General features: G+C 40.0%; 1 protein-coding gene across 4 annotated transcripts in view; it reads right to left on the minus strand.

Annotated features, from left to right (window-relative positions):
* rerea (arginine-glutamic acid dipeptide (RE) repeats a) overlaps positions 1 to 18,119 on the minus strand; it is a 94,962-nt gene that overhangs the window by 15,214 nt on the left and 61,629 nt on the right. For 2 of the 4 annotated variants that reach the window (XM_079239217.1, XM_079239218.1), the window contains exons 1-6: positions 16,979 to 17,077; positions 13,652 to 13,700; positions 12,536 to 12,660; positions 11,556 to 11,655; positions 10,745 to 10,843; positions 1,778 to 1,858 (exon numbers count right to left, since the gene is read on the minus strand). In XM_079239217.1, the coding sequence (XP_079095343.1) occupies positions 1,778 to 1,858; positions 10,745 to 10,843; positions 11,556 to 11,655; positions 12,536 to 12,660; positions 13,652 to 13,700; positions 16,979 to 17,013 (489 nt within the window). In that variant the 5' untranslated portion in view covers positions 17,014 to 17,077. Of the gene's footprint in view, positions 1 to 1,777; positions 1,859 to 10,744; positions 10,844 to 11,555; positions 11,656 to 12,535; positions 12,661 to 13,651; positions 13,701 to 16,978; positions 17,078 to 18,119 lie in introns of those variants that run through there. The other 2 variants (XM_079239216.1, XM_079239215.1) reach the window with 1 other exon arrangement.

An 18,119-nucleotide genomic window follows, 5' to 3' on the forward strand; every position in this document is an offset into this window, starting at 1 on the left:
CATGTGAGTCTAGAGATTAAAGGAAAAATCACTGTCATTCGCAGACGTGAAATATTTTAAGACACTATTGTGCTCAAGTTCCAGAGATGGGAATTGGGAATGAACAGGTAAAAAAAATAAATGGAGCTTTCCTCGGGGTATTTACTGGCTCTCACTCAGATCAGAAACAAAGTAGTGTTTTTCCCCTCCACTGTGCAACAACCAAAGCTTTCCTGTGTCTAACTTGAGCGAATACCCATTTCACCCTTTCTCCTGTGGTTGCGACATTCCTCCACTTGCTCTTCCAGTCATACTTTCATATGTTTAAAGGCCAGTTTATTTTCCATTTGCAGGGGGAAAATTAATCTTTCTCTGCTCTGTGGTGGTGGCGAGCCCAGATACTGGAGGAGGTCTATTACCTTTCCTGCCAAGTAGACTCCCCCTCCAGGTTGAATTGCATTAATACCGCCTTTATAGCCAATCAACTGGACTAGTCACATATTTCAAAACCAGTAAAAATAATTGAAGAAACCTCTATAAGGAAACAGTATTCATACGCTTTAATCTCTTATTCAAAAGGTTAGAATTGACTCTGAAGAAGAAAAAAAGTTAACAGAAGAGGTGACACTTTAGAGTTATTGAGTTTCTGAATAAACGGGTGTTCTGTAAGGAGGGGGTGACCAACTCGAACTTCATAGCAGATGACGCGTCCAAGCAGAAACAACTACACAAAAACAGCAAAGTGAGCACAGTTTTATTCATCTAAAGAGCCAAGTCAAAGGACCAGTGCTACTTGTTACCTTTAACGTCAGTTTTAGTAAAGATAATGGTCAATAAGTTGCCATGCTTTGGAGTTTTATGATCTAGTCTATAAAAACTGGATATGATACTATGTATAAACAAACGGAAAGACTAAACTGCAGCTGCTATATTTTGTTTTCTTGTTCAAAAAGGTTAACAGCTGTTAATCATTGTTAGGCCTGGATTTGAGCCATTTGCACCATGACACAGGTCACACAGTTGTTCAATGATGATTACCACACTGACTTTGGAACATGGTCACACATGGAGGAGGGAAACGTGACAAAACTAATACCCCACCGACTGCCTAAATAACACAATTACACGTTGTGAAATCTTAAACTTTTCCACTCCCCTCCCCAAAATCAAAAATCTTGGTAGTCACAGCTAAACCTTAAAACCACAAAGGAACTACAACAGCCTTCAAGTCTGAAAAGTTAAAGCGTTTTGAAGATACACACATAACCATTAATATTTTAGGATGTTGTTAAAAGTAAGTTTACTATGCTTCTAAACAATGGAGTTATGTGTGTGTGTGTGTGTATAACTTCTTATTTATGAATTAAATTGTACCAATATCACTTACTAAGTTTTACCTACTTTGAAGCAAGTGAGGACAAACACAATATGTGCAGTGCCACCATATAACAAACAAGCAGCAGGTTGGTCACAATAAATTTATATCACCACGGCACAAATTGTTTACAACTTGCTATTGGAGTGTGCCTATGAAAGTTCAGCACTAAGTGCACTTGTTGCCTATAAAGAGCATTAAATAGCTTCACGTTTCGCCTTGGATTAAACTGGAGAATTGAGTAAGACAGTTGTAGCACTTGTTCTCAATAAGGGCTCAAGTTGAAAGGTAGCTGTGTTCAAAATATTGTGCTGAAGATGTCTAACTGATGAGCTTAAACCTCATTCAACGTGTTTCTGAATCTTTACACAAGTTGAGCTGCACAGAACAGGTAAACAAAAAAAGGAAGAAAAAAGACTTTACCGTTTCTTTGTTGGGGAGCAGCTCTTTCCGGATCCTGAAGAAGTTTTTGCCAAACTGTCTCAACCCTTTAATGAAGCGCTTCTGCAATTTTTCACAGAGAAAAGCAGAGAGAGAGAGAGAGAGAGAGAGAGAGAGAGAGAGAGAGAGAGAGAGAAAAAAAAGACGAGTTAGTAGATGTGAAGTCAGCTAAACTGCGGCTGCATGGTTACAGCTGAACATTACTGCAGAAAAAAATATATTGTTTTCATTTCACCAGGCTGTGGTTGGAGCCCGGTTTGAGGTGTGTTTTAGAAACCTCTGTAGCAGTGTAGACTCCAAAGCAAACACAACCATGTCAGCGCAAAAATGAGGGAGGAAATGACAAGCAAGGCAGCGAGACGCTGAGATTAAGCTTGTCTTTTTATGTGCTACGAAAATACAGTTACATAAATGCAGTCTGATATGAAAACACACTCGCGGGTGACGTGTTGAGCGTGTTGTAAATCTTATAGAGGAAAAGTTCAATGCCATTACATTAACTTGTGAGTTTAAAGGGAAGGAATGCTTTTCTTTTTTTCCCTCTCTTTCTATTTTTTCCATTTTAAAATAATAAAGAACATGTCAAGATGTGCATTCACTACATGTATTGTCACAAGTGAGAAAAGCACTGAACTACACAGTGACAGAGGTTTCTACTTCATGACATCGGCTTTAATGTGACATGAAAAGTGAAGCTGAACATGCCTCCTCACGTCAACGAGAGCAAAAACACCACCAGAAACAAATAAAACCAGAAATCTCAACGGCCTGAACGCATTTGCTTTCCTTTAGGAGCCACAGACTGCGAGCCATAAAAAGCGACGGCAGAAAACATTCATAACCAGCGAAGCAGACAACCAACAGATTTACTTTCTTGCTCCAGAGGCAAGCCTCGTTCCTCAGTGATCTCAGCCAACCGTTTCCACCAAGTAACTCCAGCAAAAAGTCCACAGGGAGAGCAGCACAATTCTCTATGTCCAGCCACAGGTATAAAAAAAACCATCAACAAACAAATCAGGGGACAAATCCACAGTGTCTCTGAACGCACAGCGATTTTTTTCTCTTAACAAGAAAGAAATAGCTTGTCACTCTCTGCTCTTCCACTACAAAGGGGAAGGCTTTACATGTGATCTTTCTGCAAGAGAGCCTCTGGTTTGCAGCAGGCTGGAAAACATGAAGTGGAGTTGTGCGCTTCATGTTTGTGTGAGGCACAGAGCTTATTTCAGTCTGTTCTCGTTTCCTCTAACGCTGAAAAAGCACTCTTCCTATCTCTAACAGAGAAAAATCCAAGCCACGGTTTATGAAAAAAAAACATACAACAGGAATGTAGGCAAATACAGCAATCCATAAAATGCATTCAGAGCTTAGAGGGAGCATGCACAGAGGCAAAACTAGCTGGCAGCCTGAGAGGGGAGGAAGCCTGACACAGTTTGTGTGGAAAAAGGTCCTAGACATGGTAGAAGGGAGACAAGCGAGAAGGAAAACCTGACATGGAACCTCCCGTCGGTTTTCAGGAGTTTATTTTCCATGCCATGTACAGTGTGTTATGTAACCACAGATTGTTTACACATCCAGCTTTGCTGCAGAACAAAGGCCAAATTTACAGAAGTAAAACACAAGGGGAGAAGGGTGGGAGTGGGTGGTCAGTTGTTTTGGTTGGTTTATCTAACCAATGGGAAAGTATACTTATGAGATATCTATGCTGCAAAATAAAAACCCTGATTTTCTCAGGTTTTACAGTTTGAAACAAAAAAAAAGAAAAACATAACAGAAGTAAAGAATAAAAGTAAAGACTACACAATCCAGCAGCAGAGACCTAATGAAAAACCACACACAGACAGCTAAACAAAAAGGCCAATTCCATCAGTGTCATGGGACAGCAGTTAATCTGCATTCATCATACTGACAGTGGAGTGGTTGATTAGCCAGTAGATGGAGCAGTCGCTGCCCCACATGTGAAACCCATCTCCATTTACTTGGAGGGGCTGAGGGCAGATTACCGTTTTGACCGACACCCAAGACTATTAAAAGATGAACATCGCTCCAGGTTTAAAGGATCAACGTGACATTTGTGTGCCAGTTGATGACATTCCCAAGTTATATATCTGTCCGACATATTAGCTTCAAATGTTTGAGGAAAATCAAATGTGAAAGTTTGCCATGAGATCCACAGATATTTGAAGTAGCTTTTATAATGAGGATAAATTTCCAAGATGTTCCTTCAGCTGCCCCGAGGTGAATGGTGTATCTTTCAATCAGCTTGTTGAGCAGCAAAGTCAAAAATCAATTAGACCTGCGCATGTAGCCTGTGTCTGTCCTAATTATGTTGCCTTAATTATATTCCACGACTGTACTATTTACTCAGTCTGAGCGATCATCTCCACAGCAGAGCTGCGTGCATGCTCCCCCTCCCTCCTTTCAGTTTTCTTTCTCTTGCTGGCTCCCTCCTCCCGCTCTACATGTCGGCTCCAGTTTAAGGCTCCATTTCAGCTGCCTGGGCTCACTGCTCTCCAGCCCAGCTAATAAATCATCCGCCAATCTGCTCCCTGAATCGCTCTGCCCCTGCTCCGATTGCTCCAGCCCTCCGTTGCTTGGCAACACGGCAGCAGAGGAGGGGCAGAGAGAGCCAGAGTAAGCAGGCGAAAGAGAAGGAAGGAGAAAGAGGAGGGGGAGGTTGAAGGCAGCTGAGTGGAAGTGCTACCAAATGGCCATCCGCTGTGCAGAAACAACAGGCTTCTCTTTTTGAGTGTGTTCCAGAGAGCTGGCGCTTTTCACCCTCCCCAAGTTTCCCCTCAGAGCCTAACAGTGCACCATTGTGAAGCTGGAGAGGAGACATTTAAAAGGAGGAGAACCAGAAAAAAAAAATCATTCAATGGCTCATTGTTGTGCGTGCGCACATCCTGCTTGAAAGCTGATTGTTGGGAGTCGTATAACTGGTTAAGATAATGTAGACATAGGCACAAAGATGGTATCATGATGACAAACAGAGGGCAGGCTCATACATGGAACATAATTCCTGCTAAATGTCATTCCATGAAAACACTGACGCAAGTCCGTCCAACAGAAAACAAAGCTACTTTCACTCAATATGGAGTCATTATACTTGACTTGTTGTTAAAAAGGTGACCTTTCTGAGCCTGCTGCATATAAACCCAGAGGGCTAAGGACTATCAATAAGCAAAACCAAAACTAAATGGAAGAGAAAAAAAAAAGTTTTATGAAATATCAACTGGTAATGAGATTGGACACGGTGTGCAAAGAGGAAATCACAACATGCTCGAATAAGGAGGATCACACTGACTACCCACATCCTCTCAACACACACCATACAAGAAAATATAGTTTATATTTAGATTTACTAAAATGAGAGGTGATGTTAAAGAAGAAGTGCGCCCCCCAAATAAATTTAAAGCTCGATAATATGTCTCTGTTCTAATCTTCCTCAAACAGACCGAAAGTACAGTTTTTAAATTTACCCAATAACAAACATGACCTTTGGAAAGCATAGAAGTAACTACTGCTTTTCTAGCTTGTACTGACACAAAAGGTGACAGGAAATTCCAGTACACACCCATCCTGTCTGCTTTTTTAGTTACTAAACACTCCAATAAAAAGAAAAGAAAAAGAGCTGGCACTGAACTGTAAATGAGACTAAAACCTGACGACGTTACAGCCTGCAGCTAAATAAACAAGGCAGCTTGTTGCATTCTTTTCTGAATGTGGTGGGATTGCTGTGTCTTCACTCTTAATGCTTGTGCTCTACCACTGGGGGGCTACTATGCTGTTCTCTCCCGTCTCCCTCACCTCCCCTCCCACCTTGGTACAGTCATTCATCAACTAAAGACACAGCCGGAGATAAGCCGCGGCACAGCGCAGCTGGTTGAGGAATAGACCTCCTGCCCTGCAGTAGTCATAGATCAGCTTCTGCCTCTGACATGGTGACGCACAGCAAAGCTGTGGCTGCTGCTGCTGCTTCCGATTGTTTATATGGCACCTCCTGTTGGACAAAGTAATATTAGCAGCCCTTGCTTACAATCGGGAATGACAACAGCCACAGGTGACAAGTTATTCCACTGGGTTCGTTCAAGAATAAAGAGTGGGAAAAAAAAAACCTTCAAATAAAAAACTAAGTTTTCACTACCAACACTAAAATATATCAAGTTTTTCGATGAATTTTACAGCATATGAAAAGATTTTGTCACACTACCTACATATCTATCTCTCTCATACACACACACATACACACATATTTTATATACATACAAATATATATATATATATATATATATATACACACATATATACACACATATATATACACACATATATATATATACATATATATATATATATATGTATATGTATATGTATGTATACACACACACACACACACACACACACACACACACACTACCATTCAGCAGTATTCATTTAATAGAAAAGTGTGTCCAAATTTTTGACTGGTAGTGTTTGCAACAACAAAATAAAACTAAAACATAGGTTGCATTTGTATGGCTGTCAGTATTTTATAACAGTAGTAACAACAATGTCTGCTGAGACTCCAAGTTTAACTGCATAACGAATTTTAAGAAAATTCAATTTACCACTTTACAGATTCTTCAGCAGCTGGACCACAACTTTATTTCATAACTCAGAACATGTGTCAGCAGTGGTCAACTAGAGACCAAACTCAACCACCAACATGCAGCTCATAGAAACATGATTTTCTAGACTGAAATGCAGAAGTTGTGCCCAGTGTTGATAATAGCATCCTGTCAACCAACTGTGGTTTCATGTACAACACCAACAAGCACTCTTTAATTTAAAAGTACTCCACTATGTTGCAAATTTACTTCCATCTACTAACATGGCACTGGTGGAAAAATATGTGATGGCGACAAACATATTAAAAAAAAAAAACATAAATGAATAAATAAGTGGTGCCGCGAGACTGCCTTTCTCAGTCTGAAGAAGCAGAGGACTGCTCCGTATCAAAAGCCCCTTATGCAGAACCACAACAACAAACTACATTTGCCCTTTTTTGGTGGTTAAATAAACCACTGCTGTATCCCCAAAAGCTCACTGTGTAAAAGTCACAAGGAGGTGAGGCTGTACCCTTGATGTTTCTATAGATTATTTATGGCTTTATATGTAATTCTTCTTTCTAATGCACAAAGATGTTCTTTGGTGCAATCTAGTCATCATCTACTGTACTTATGCATTGTATGGCACGAGTTGTCTCTACATAGAGGTAATAGACTTTCAGTGTGAAAGTTATTCTACTAATATCACAGGAAAAAATTGTGAATTGTTGAACTGTCGCAAATCCTTATCCACCACAGGATAAAATAAAAACCACTTCTTGTACAGCTCAATTTAAATGATTTAGAAATTATCTTCAATTTTTGAATATGTGAGCAAAAATGTTATTAAATCTAATCTAGTGTTTTGTGACAAAGATTGAATGCTATGTAGCAGCAGCTGCAGTCAGAGAAAGGACAAGACAAGTAGGAAGGTGGGGGCAAGAGATGTCGTGGGGGGGGGGGGGGGGGGGGGGGGGGTGACAAGTGACCCTGGAGACAGGCTGATTCTGTCATTTCAGCAGCCCCAGTTGTCACTTTTATTCACATCTTTAAAAGAAAGGGTGGGGTGAAAAGAGCAGGAATAATGATGCAAGTCCTAGAAGGGATGAGACGGAAGAGGGAGAGAAAAGGGTGATAAATAAATAAAGAGCAGCACGGCTGGCTTCTGTGAGTGGTCAAGGTTGATGCTACATTTACACCTGTCCCTCAAGGCTGCAGGGTTGAAAAGGCACAAGTGGTGATGAGATCACTGAAAGCTGTGTCCTTGACTGGCCTGAGTCGAGACGCTCCTCCCCAGGCTGTGGACATGGGTCAAAAGGAGCACAGAGAGCCAGCTGACCGCTCCTAGAATCCACTTGCATAACAAAACGTAAAGAAATTTGTTCATACAAATGTGAGTGTAGCTGTCTGCATGCAAGAATGTGGCAGTATTACAAACAGATTGTATATTAACTTTCAGTAGAAAAAGGTCTGCTGTCAAATTTTTATGGAAGTAGGAGGAGTTTTCACAGGGCTGAACAGAGCTTACCGTATTCAAGATGAGTTTAATGATTATTTCTTTATTATTAAGCAACATTGTAAATGCTTGTAGTCATACACAGCAATGCTGGCCAGCAGAAAGTTTTCAGACTTTTTCAATTATACTATAAAAAAAAAAGAAAATGGGCTAAGTGTTCATACCTTTTGTACTTTATTAAAGCACTATTTTAGACATTATTTGTCTTTTAGAGTAGCATTCTACAATCCTGGCTCACTGTGCAAGTTTCTTGCAGTCATAAAGCTTCAAATTTAACAATGCTGGATGGGGAGACGTGGACGTCTATAGAACACAGCTGGTCCAATTTTCACTCTGACAAACCATCAAATGTGAGACTAATATAAACAAGTATGTGACATCTTTATGCCCAGTGGATTCAAATAGACACAGGTGGACTCCAGTAAAGTTGTAAAAGCATCTCAAGGACCACTGATAGATGTGGGATGCCATAAAGCCTAGTTTCAAATGTCATGACAAAAGCGCTGAATGTTTATGTAAGTAAAGAATGGAAAGTGTCCTTAAAACCACACACAAAAAAACAACAACCCTAAAACAAAGGAAAGCTACAAACTTATAAAACAATCCACAGTATCTTGTTGCTGGTTTGTCATTGAGGAGTGTGTGGGTGTCCGAAGCAAGCCGCTGAAGGCTGCTGTCATGCAGGTTTTTAAATGTGGCTCTCAAGGAACGGAGCTGGACACCTTTGGTGTAGACCAGTGGGTGTCTTTTTATAACTTATACACATGACTACTTGACAGGGTATATATCAGCATTATTACCAGTACAGTATTACCAGTAAGTAAAACTGGTCCGATATTACCAGTAGATATTTATTTCCAGCTGTTTGTGTGTGTCAAGACGTGTTTGTTTTGTGTTTGACTGAAGAAGCAATGTTAGTGATGTGTTTATTTTTCAGGGTGCCAAGAGATGACACTCGAAAAGCAATATGCAATATTTGCAAAGTTGTAGTAATATGAGGAGGATGTCGAGTCAAATCATTTCACACAAATTTGATATATTATCTGAAAAATCATCATCCAGATGTTCACAAACAACAGCTGAAGCTAAAGTTGCTATCTTTAACTTTGTACAGAATTTGATCATTTTAACATTTATAAAATCATATATAGCTATGTGTAAATATGGGTTACTGGTAATAACAACCATATTAATACTGGATATTGCATCTGCCAAGATATTTCATATTGCTGTATTCCTACTACCCGAGGAAATCAATGCAGGAAATAAAGTACTAAAATTGACTTTTTACACTGTAAAATGCATAAAAAATAACACACGCAGAGGTTTCATTGGCTAATCATCTGGACTCTGACTAGATAAACTAATGTTCATGTCCAATGAGTCATAGTATGTGTCACAATGTTCAGGATCACTTATAATAATAGAAAATAGTAGGGGTGAGAAATCGAAATGAAAATAATCGAATATCGGGATTTTTTTGCTTCACAATTTAAAATAAAATTTTTTTGTTAAAAAAAAAAAAAAAAAAAAGATTATTTTCTTAAATAAATACAACGATCCATTATAAATAATGTTGTCCTTGTTATTGTTTGTGTTGATCTTTTTTTACATGTTATCTTGGGCATTATATCAGCAGAATGATGGTCTGGCAACTGGGTTGCTTTTTCCTAATTGAAATTAAGAAAAATGACTACCAAAAAAGTTTTGTACTTTTTCTTTTTTGTTTTTAGTCTACAAATTTCAGCAATACCAGAGAATTGTGAGAATCGCAATTTAAATCGAATTGGCTCCCAAAAAATTGGATTTGAGCTGAATCGGGACAAAGCCATATTGTCACAGCCCTAATAAATAGTGTTGCATCTACTTTCATCTAACTAACACATTTAAAAAAAGTCAGAAAAGTGTTGAGTTCATTGTCTGAATCAGGTTATTTATGGTTACTGCCGCTTTGTTGACAAGTGATCAGTTGTGGTGGATTTCAATGAACATGCTTTCCCCCCTGATCACCTTCACACAGCTGCTCAGCACCGTGCCACCAAGCATGAATAAACAGAGTCCACAAAAGAATAGCTGACTTGATTTGTTGTGATTAGCTGTTGTCCAGCATGGCTTTATTTACATGAGCCAGTGATGCACAATTACAGGAGAAATGCATGATTGAATTTCTACTAGATATGAGCTACTGGGAAAACAGCTCCATAAAGGGCACAGCCACTGGGTAACATCAAAGAGGAAAATAGATGACTGCATGGTGTGAAGCCTTCTAAAATCTACAGTCAAATCAGAAAGCAGTGTTATCTTTAAAAGGGGAGCGGGTATACAAAAACGCAGCCTAGTGTGTCACCCCATTACAGCCAAAGCCACAGTGCTCACTTGCTTTGACATGCTGTAATTCACCAATTTCATTTCCATCCTTCCCACTGTGCTGTGGTGTTTGATCGGCCATTTTCTGATTCTAGCCCTTCAGCAGCTGTGGTGAAATTCACATCCACATTCAAATGGAGGCTAACATTACCAGCCCCCAATCTTTTCTCTTTCCAGACTTTCATGCAAAAGATTTATTTCATGGATGATAAACAGGATGCAGCTGCTCTTGAGCCTTGGAGGAGCTGGAAACCGACGAGTGTTCTTACTGATGCCGTGTGAGGCCAAGCCAAGAGCCTTGTATTAACTCTCTCAACAGCTCCCTCTAAGGATGCAAACTCAGCTCTAACATACGGCAAATATACCCACACACCGATTGAATGAACAGAAATAAATAATTTTGTTGTACATGACAACTTACATCATTATCTTTAAATTAAAAGAAGAAAATACATTCCCAAATTAAAAGACTGCGTTTCTTACCACTTCATCTTCAGACCAGCACTTCTCTATCAGTTTGGGTACCGGCTTCTTCACCAGGCGCTGCAGAGCCTTGCCTGCATCATAGCTGCTCTCGTGAAGCTGAGAAAAACCACAGCAAAAGCATCAATACATTTGTCTAAGAATAAAACTCGTGCATGTACGAATTAGGAGCATTTAACCAGTCGCTAACTTCCCCAGTAAAACTAGAGTGACATTTGAGCTGCGTGTTTTGTGGAGTTGTTATTGAAAACAAAGCAATTCAACATCTAGGTCTAACTTAACCTGTTAAAGCAAATCTTACAACATCAGAGGAAATGCCTGCCAAGACCTGAGACACCCTAGAAATAAACAAAACAGTGACAAAGGCAATTGCTGTGTAGCTTTAAGCTTTCTGCCACTCTCAGTTGGATGAAACAGGCAGTGCTGGAGGTATTCTTCTGAGAATAAACAAGCGTTACTCATTGGAATTGCAAATAGAGAAGAAGGTCAAGAGACAATGACCTGCTTGCGATGTTAATTTTCCAGTTTATAGAGTCAGAATATAAATTCCTGTCTATGATGATTCTAATCTCTTTGTTGTGCCCGGTTCCTCTGTATGCATCGTCAATGTCATGGACAAAATCTCAAATTATGCATCATGTATTGTTAGTTTCTGGGCTGGGATTGTTGACTGGCTTAGTGAGGACTTATTCTCACCAATCAGAGCACAACTAAATCACAGCTAAACCTGCGGCGAAATCCTTGCCACCCCCCCACCCAACTATGACAACTTTTTTTTAATGTTTGCTTGAGTTACTGCATTGCTACTTACAGTGTTAAGTGCATTTAATGTAGTGTCATCTCGAGAAGCTGCTAGACAACCATCTTCTGTTGAGCCTCCATCACACATGCCTGCAAAGGCAGCCATGCTCCTGCGGATATGCAACACAAATGAGACTGACATGAAAAATCGCAAAAGAGAAAGAAAAAAAAAAAAAAATCAAACAACATGCCATTAGATTATCTTACTTTCATGGTTTTGTAGGCAGCTACATACAAAGGGCCCTGCACACTTTCTCAAGTCAGCCAATCATAAATCATCACTAATCTAAAAGAAGTTTACCAACTTACATAAAAAAAAAAAAACCCAAAATATTCTAACCAGGAAGGCATCTTACTGAACAAGTGTCAACCAGGATACTTTGTGATGAGTAATGTGAAACTGCATCATCAATTAAAATGTGATCAAAGTTTTAAAAAACAAAAAATTATTTTGCCCTAAACAGTTAAGTAAATGTATTAAATTGGGGTTTGATCTATTTAGATCTTTGTCTGACTGGAAAACAAAACTGCAACAGTTTATTTTTATTAGATAAAAACAAACTTCACCGAAATTTCTACCACATTGTTTTCTACAGTGACAGGCTGACTGATGACACTCATCACATGAGCTGATACAACATCGGACGGAGGTTTGATGATGGATTTCACCCCGTGATGCCATAACAGTTCAAGTTTTATGCTGTAATTGAAACGTTATAGAGTCATTACTTTTTAGATCGATTGCAATGCAGTGAGTGGAAGTTACTGATCTTCTAAAGATGGTTAACTTCTCTTAGTCTGATTCATAATTTTCATACACAACAATGATGAAATGAGAAGAAATACTTTATTATTCTCTGAAGGAGAATTATTTATAATAAATTAATAAAAGATACGCAGACCGACAAATTTTCAAACCTCATGCTCACTATCTGTGAACTTGGTATAACAGTGTGGACTTTGCGGTTTCTTGTGTTTCTGTAGGCTCACCTGGCGGCTCTGAGGTACATGAGAAGGTCACAGTCATTGACCCCGGGCATCCAGACCAGCTCCTCTTTCTCAGTCACGGCCTGGCCACCAGGGGAGGGGAAAGGCTGCAGCTCTGGGAGCTTGGCCTAATTAGGTCCACAGAGAAGGAGAGGGACAGATGGTGTCACACCACAAATAGCACACAAGTTGAAGAGAAGATCAGCTTTCAAACCCCTGTCATCAACTTTTTTTTTTTTTCCTGTGAGGCTGCATGGTGGCAGCAGGGACAAGTTACAGTGATTCAATGTTTTCACACGCAAGTGTTCCTCTCTAATGACTTTGTCCTTGCTGAGGATGACATGAACAACATTGGCTCCATATGCTTTCTTCTTTATTTAAAGATGTGTGTACAAATTCCCCACGTGAATAATTTGCTGCTATAATAGTTGTCATCTTTCAGCAGCACTTTTTAAATGCAGGCAAAGCAGTTTCACCATACCTCAGACCACCAGATACAAATCCCTGTGAATTAGTGTGAGGCTTAACACAGAAGTACTTTTTAGTGCAAATATAAAGTTTTTGAAATGACCACGTTTACATTTCATAAATACTTAAGAAAACCACTGATAGCATGAATAAAAATGTTCACTAATCTATTTTATAAACGACTAGATTCTCCAAAAGTTACTCATAAATTGAGCAGTTGTTGACAGATTATATGATGAAAAATAGATGAAACAACACTATCTTGATATTAAAATGCATCATCTATTATTATAAATCATTATTTAAATATATGTTATATTGCAAATAAATGATCCTATTATGATTAAAACTGACCATTAGAAGTACAGCTGCATGTAACCCATACTAAGATTTTGAAAACTTTTGGGAACAGAATAAAAAAAACTCTTTTTCTACTTAAACCAATGTTGGAAAGTTTTGGGTGTAGCATATTTCAATCTTCTCATTTGTTGCACAAACGCTTAGAAGCTCAACAGCAAAGCAAAGGCTGTTTGAAACTGGATATTTACATTTAAATGTGAGTTATGGAAAGGATTTCCCGTTTTTAGTCAAATGTTTGATAATGTCCACAATTTTTCAAAACGTTTGCATGTGGTCTCTACAATAACTTACTTGATGACTGGGTCCCACTCGGATTTCCCCTTGTGTGCTGTTAAGTCGCCTAGGAAGAGACAAAGACAGCAGATTAAAACCGAATATTTAGTCAAAATTGCAAGAATGTCAGCTTTAAAAAAAAAAAAAAAAAAAAAAAAAAAAAAATTGTAACAGTGAATTTTGGTAAAATGTTAAAATCAAACTACACAATCTAAAAAGTCACAATGTGGAAAATAATCAGCTAAGGGGCTTAATATACGGGGGGGCGACACAGGACTGTAACAGTGAAATTCATCACTACCCAGGTGAAATCTAACAAAGGATGTGACTTGTGACAAACAGCAGCGACAATGTCTCGCATCACGCTCTCAGATCACTTGTCACCAAGAAATGTGATTGGTTATAATATTGGAAAGAATTTTGGCCTTTTTCAAATCACTACGTGACAAATAAAGAAAATGAGAGTTGAGAGATTTTAGCTCAAACACACAGAAATCTTGTAGTTAGCTTTACAAATTAGCCAGACAATGCTGGGTTCATCCCATTTAAAAAACAAGGAAACATCCTGGAGAATATCATATTTTGATGGCAGACCTCAAGGCAGATCCAGAAAAATTTATGTTCTACTTGATCAGTCACTGAAACCCTCACTGACTGGTCGTAGTGCCACACAACAGCATTAAGAGTTGAACATTTTTCAACTTTCTTGCAAGCCCCCATGTGCACATGAATATGGGCAAAATTTCACATGCACGAATGTCACCTGTCACTTGACTTGAGGAGGGCAGGGATTTTTGCCTCAGGAAATGAATAGACAAGAAACAAAGTTGTTGAACCCTTAAAGCTTAAAAGCAAGAAAGAAATAAAATGGCTGGCTAGGCAACAATCAAAGACCACAGGGACAATGGACTCCATGTCGCTGAACTTGTTATGGGCAAACATATCCACTGTGCACAAACAGGAATTGTTTTAGTCTGAGAAGCAAATAAAGCTTCCAGGAGAACATTCCTGCTTGGTTACTCCTGCACTGCAAGCTGAGCAGAGAAGATTTGCAGGCCTGGTATTATGGATGCAGCAATAAAACAGAATCCCCTACAAGGAGGAGGACTGGTGTAGGTGGGGGAGAGCTGGTTCTGGATATGCAGGGTGAAAGCCTCTGGAAATGGCTGCTGGTACAAATGTTGGTAGCCATAGCAACAGCAATTTAATAATAGTGTTCCGATTCTCCAGCTGCAGTGGATTAAAGAAAATGACAAGATGTTCCTTTTGAAAAGTCTTTCCCTCTGTTGCCTAGGCAACAGCGCCGATTTCCATACAAGCAAGCGAGGAGCGGCCCAGAATCTGTCAGCGTGATTTGCACCCAGAGAAGCTTGCACTTCATCACGGAGACCTGGAGGAAACTTGAGAAGCCACAACCCTCTGGTCTCTTTACAATCCCTAAACCCACACAAACCCTGTGACGAATGCATATTTGACACAACTCCCCTTTCCTCCTCCTAACAGAACACCTCATCCACATCCTCTCCGACAGGATGGCGGTGATCAGAGGTGTAATCCACACTGTTACAAACTATAGCTGACAGACACACTGCCAAAGCTCCAGATATTAACAGTCCAAAAACTACATTTCAGCTGCAGCAAATGACCCTGGAAGAAACAGTCTGCTGCTTCGGAGCATGTTGCAATACATTTTCATTTTATTGCAAACATTGTCAGCAAATAAGATAAATTAAATGTAAAACACACGCAAGTTGTCTGATTACAAGAATCCAAAATGATGAATAGTGCTGACAGAAATAAAGTATTGTGATTCCCTGCATCTTCAGAACTCTAGATCATATCTTAGAGATTTTATAACATTTTCTCCAGGCTTAAATCATTTAAACTGGGTTTTATGCACCAGTCCATGACCTAAACTTTTCATACAGTAACTCCAGGCTAACAATAACGCTGACTTAATTTATTTACTAGGAATAAAATTTCAAACATACTATCCATAAACCTATATAATGGATATAAAAAATGAATGTCTGAGGCCAACACACAAGTGGGGAAATGTTTATTGTACGAAGAGTGCATGAATCTGGGCTGTGTTTCTAGACAAGGAAAATGCTGCAAACATGTTTCTGACAGTATGCAATTGGCCAGGTCCAAGCAAGAGGTTGTAAGGATGACAAATGAGGACCCGTGCACCAGAATAAGAAAAGCGTGTCTGAGGAAAGGCATGCTTTAATGCTGCAAAGGTCCTTAGAGACAAGGGAGAATACTGATCACAGGAGGAAGTGCTGAGGATATGCCATAAAGACTGCAGACAGAGTTCAACAGAAAAAGCCTGCTGCAGAAGAAAACTCCTCCATATCTATAACAGAATTGTCCTTTTCTTTATTGCAAGATGCTGTGATGTATAAGTCATTAATAAACAAATGTGGAAAAGTAAATTACATGTGAGACATACATTTCGTATTTATACTAAATGCAGATAAGTTTTTAATCTCCCCAGCCATGCTGCCAAATAGTGTCTCCCCTAATAAGCTGCTAAAAATCTGTTCCCAAGTGCAATAAACAATGTAAAGCACGCCTTCTTTTCTCACATTAGTGTCTGCTTTAAGCCAGAATTAGCCCACAATGTTGTCATGTAATTACAGGCTTACTAATCAAACCCAAACAACGTGACAGTGTGGTTAACTTTGTGCCTATGTATGTAATCAAGGAAAGCCCCACCCCCCTCCATCAATTTCAGCCAATCACAGCGCAAGACTGTGGCACACTGACATAATTGCAACACAGCAACGACAGACCCAACTTTAAGGTAATAGTCTAGTGACAGCAGCTTGTAGAAATCCCAGCTGCTCAGCGGAGCCGGCTCAGCTCTGACTGAAGCTCGGCGATGCTTTCCTCGCCATGTCATCCCGGTTGTAAACAGGGGCTGCAAAATGGGACAGAGGGAAGCCTCTCCGGATCTGCAAACAGTCATAACATCACCGGCTGCACATTTATCCGTCGCGCCTTCATCGAAACTTTAATGGAAGCATCTAGACGATGCAAAATAAAGCTTATTTTCTAAAATGTCAGCGCAAACACGCACCGAGGGGAGAGCTGCAGTAGCAGCCTGTATGCTCAGCGGCATGCTGTTGTCGGGATTCCGACACAAAGTGCACACTTACTCATTCTTCCTCACACACACACACAGCCAGTCGACACAATGACAGTGATGCGGACAGCTTGCATACATCGCAGTTTTTGGCAGCAAGCTGGAAAAACCGACTCCAGAAAATCAGACGAGCCGACTCGCGCAGCAACTGAGAAACGGCGCGAGAGAGCAGCGGAATATGGTGGAAGACCTACCTCCGAGGACTGAACAAATCATCCATTTCTGACATCGAGCCCTAAGGTCGGGTGGTGACACTGTGTGTACAAAGCTCGTTGGACTCAACTCCCCTCTCACACCTATGTCTAGGTGCTCAAAATGGAGAAGCACGCATTCGCTCCGGAGAGGTGTTCACTGAGCTTGTGCTGTGACCTCAGCCTGCACGTACAGCGTCGCGAGCTCGGCTCTCTGCTCTGTAGACACTACTGAGCATGTGCTGCGACCTCACACGGGCACGCACGCGCATCCCAGCGCACACGGCCAGAGACAAGACACGCATGCAGGATGTGGAATTCAAGTATCCTCGTGTGTCTGAACCATCATAAACATGAGTGAAATTGCTATGCTGCACACACCTCGCCAGGAATAAGGAGCAAGCGGAGAGGAGGAGAGCAGAGCAGTGGGGGGAGGAAAGCAGTGGAAGACTGAGTGAACAGGGACTCCAATTGAGGTGGTTCCTAACCTGCAACCCTCAGTGCCGATAGCAAGATCAGCTGTCACTGCTGCACTTGACACACTCCCATCAAAGCCAGTGGATAATAACAAAGAGGCTTCGCCCATTTTGCTTGGACATCGGCTTCTTCACTTTCTCACAACACTACAGAGAAACTTACTGCATGAGTAATGAACAAGAAACTGATATATGTATTATATATCTATATGTACTGTAAAATACTCGCATCATCCCTAGCCTTGATGGTTTATGTCCTTTAATAAAAGCAGATGATGTAGAACAACTACCACACAGCTACCGCACATTTTAAAGCTCAGTTTTAAATCAGATCAACCTCTCATTCATGCAGGAAGCAGTTATCAATGATTGTAGCTAATGTAATTCATACCTAAATGAATGATATACATAAAAAACTGAAAGAATGATTGCAATTGCCACTTTATTCAGCACTGCTGTTGCACCAGTAAGCCATAATCATTACAGCATTTAAGCATTATTGGGAATAATATGACAAAATATTTATTGACATCATCACAATGCCTACTTTAGTTTCTGTTGTCTGCATCATTGTTGCATTTTGCAAAAGTTATTCACCATAGAGTTGCAAAAACAGGGTCTTAAAACAGCTAAAGTTCAGTCTTCAGTATTTTTGTATTTAGATTGAA

The sequence above is a fragment of the Telmatherina bonti genome (assembly GCF_933228915.1).
Source record: "Telmatherina bonti genome assembly, chromosome: 4".
Lineage (NCBI taxonomy): Eukaryota > Metazoa > Chordata > Actinopteri > Atheriniformes > Telmatherinidae > Telmatherina > Telmatherina bonti.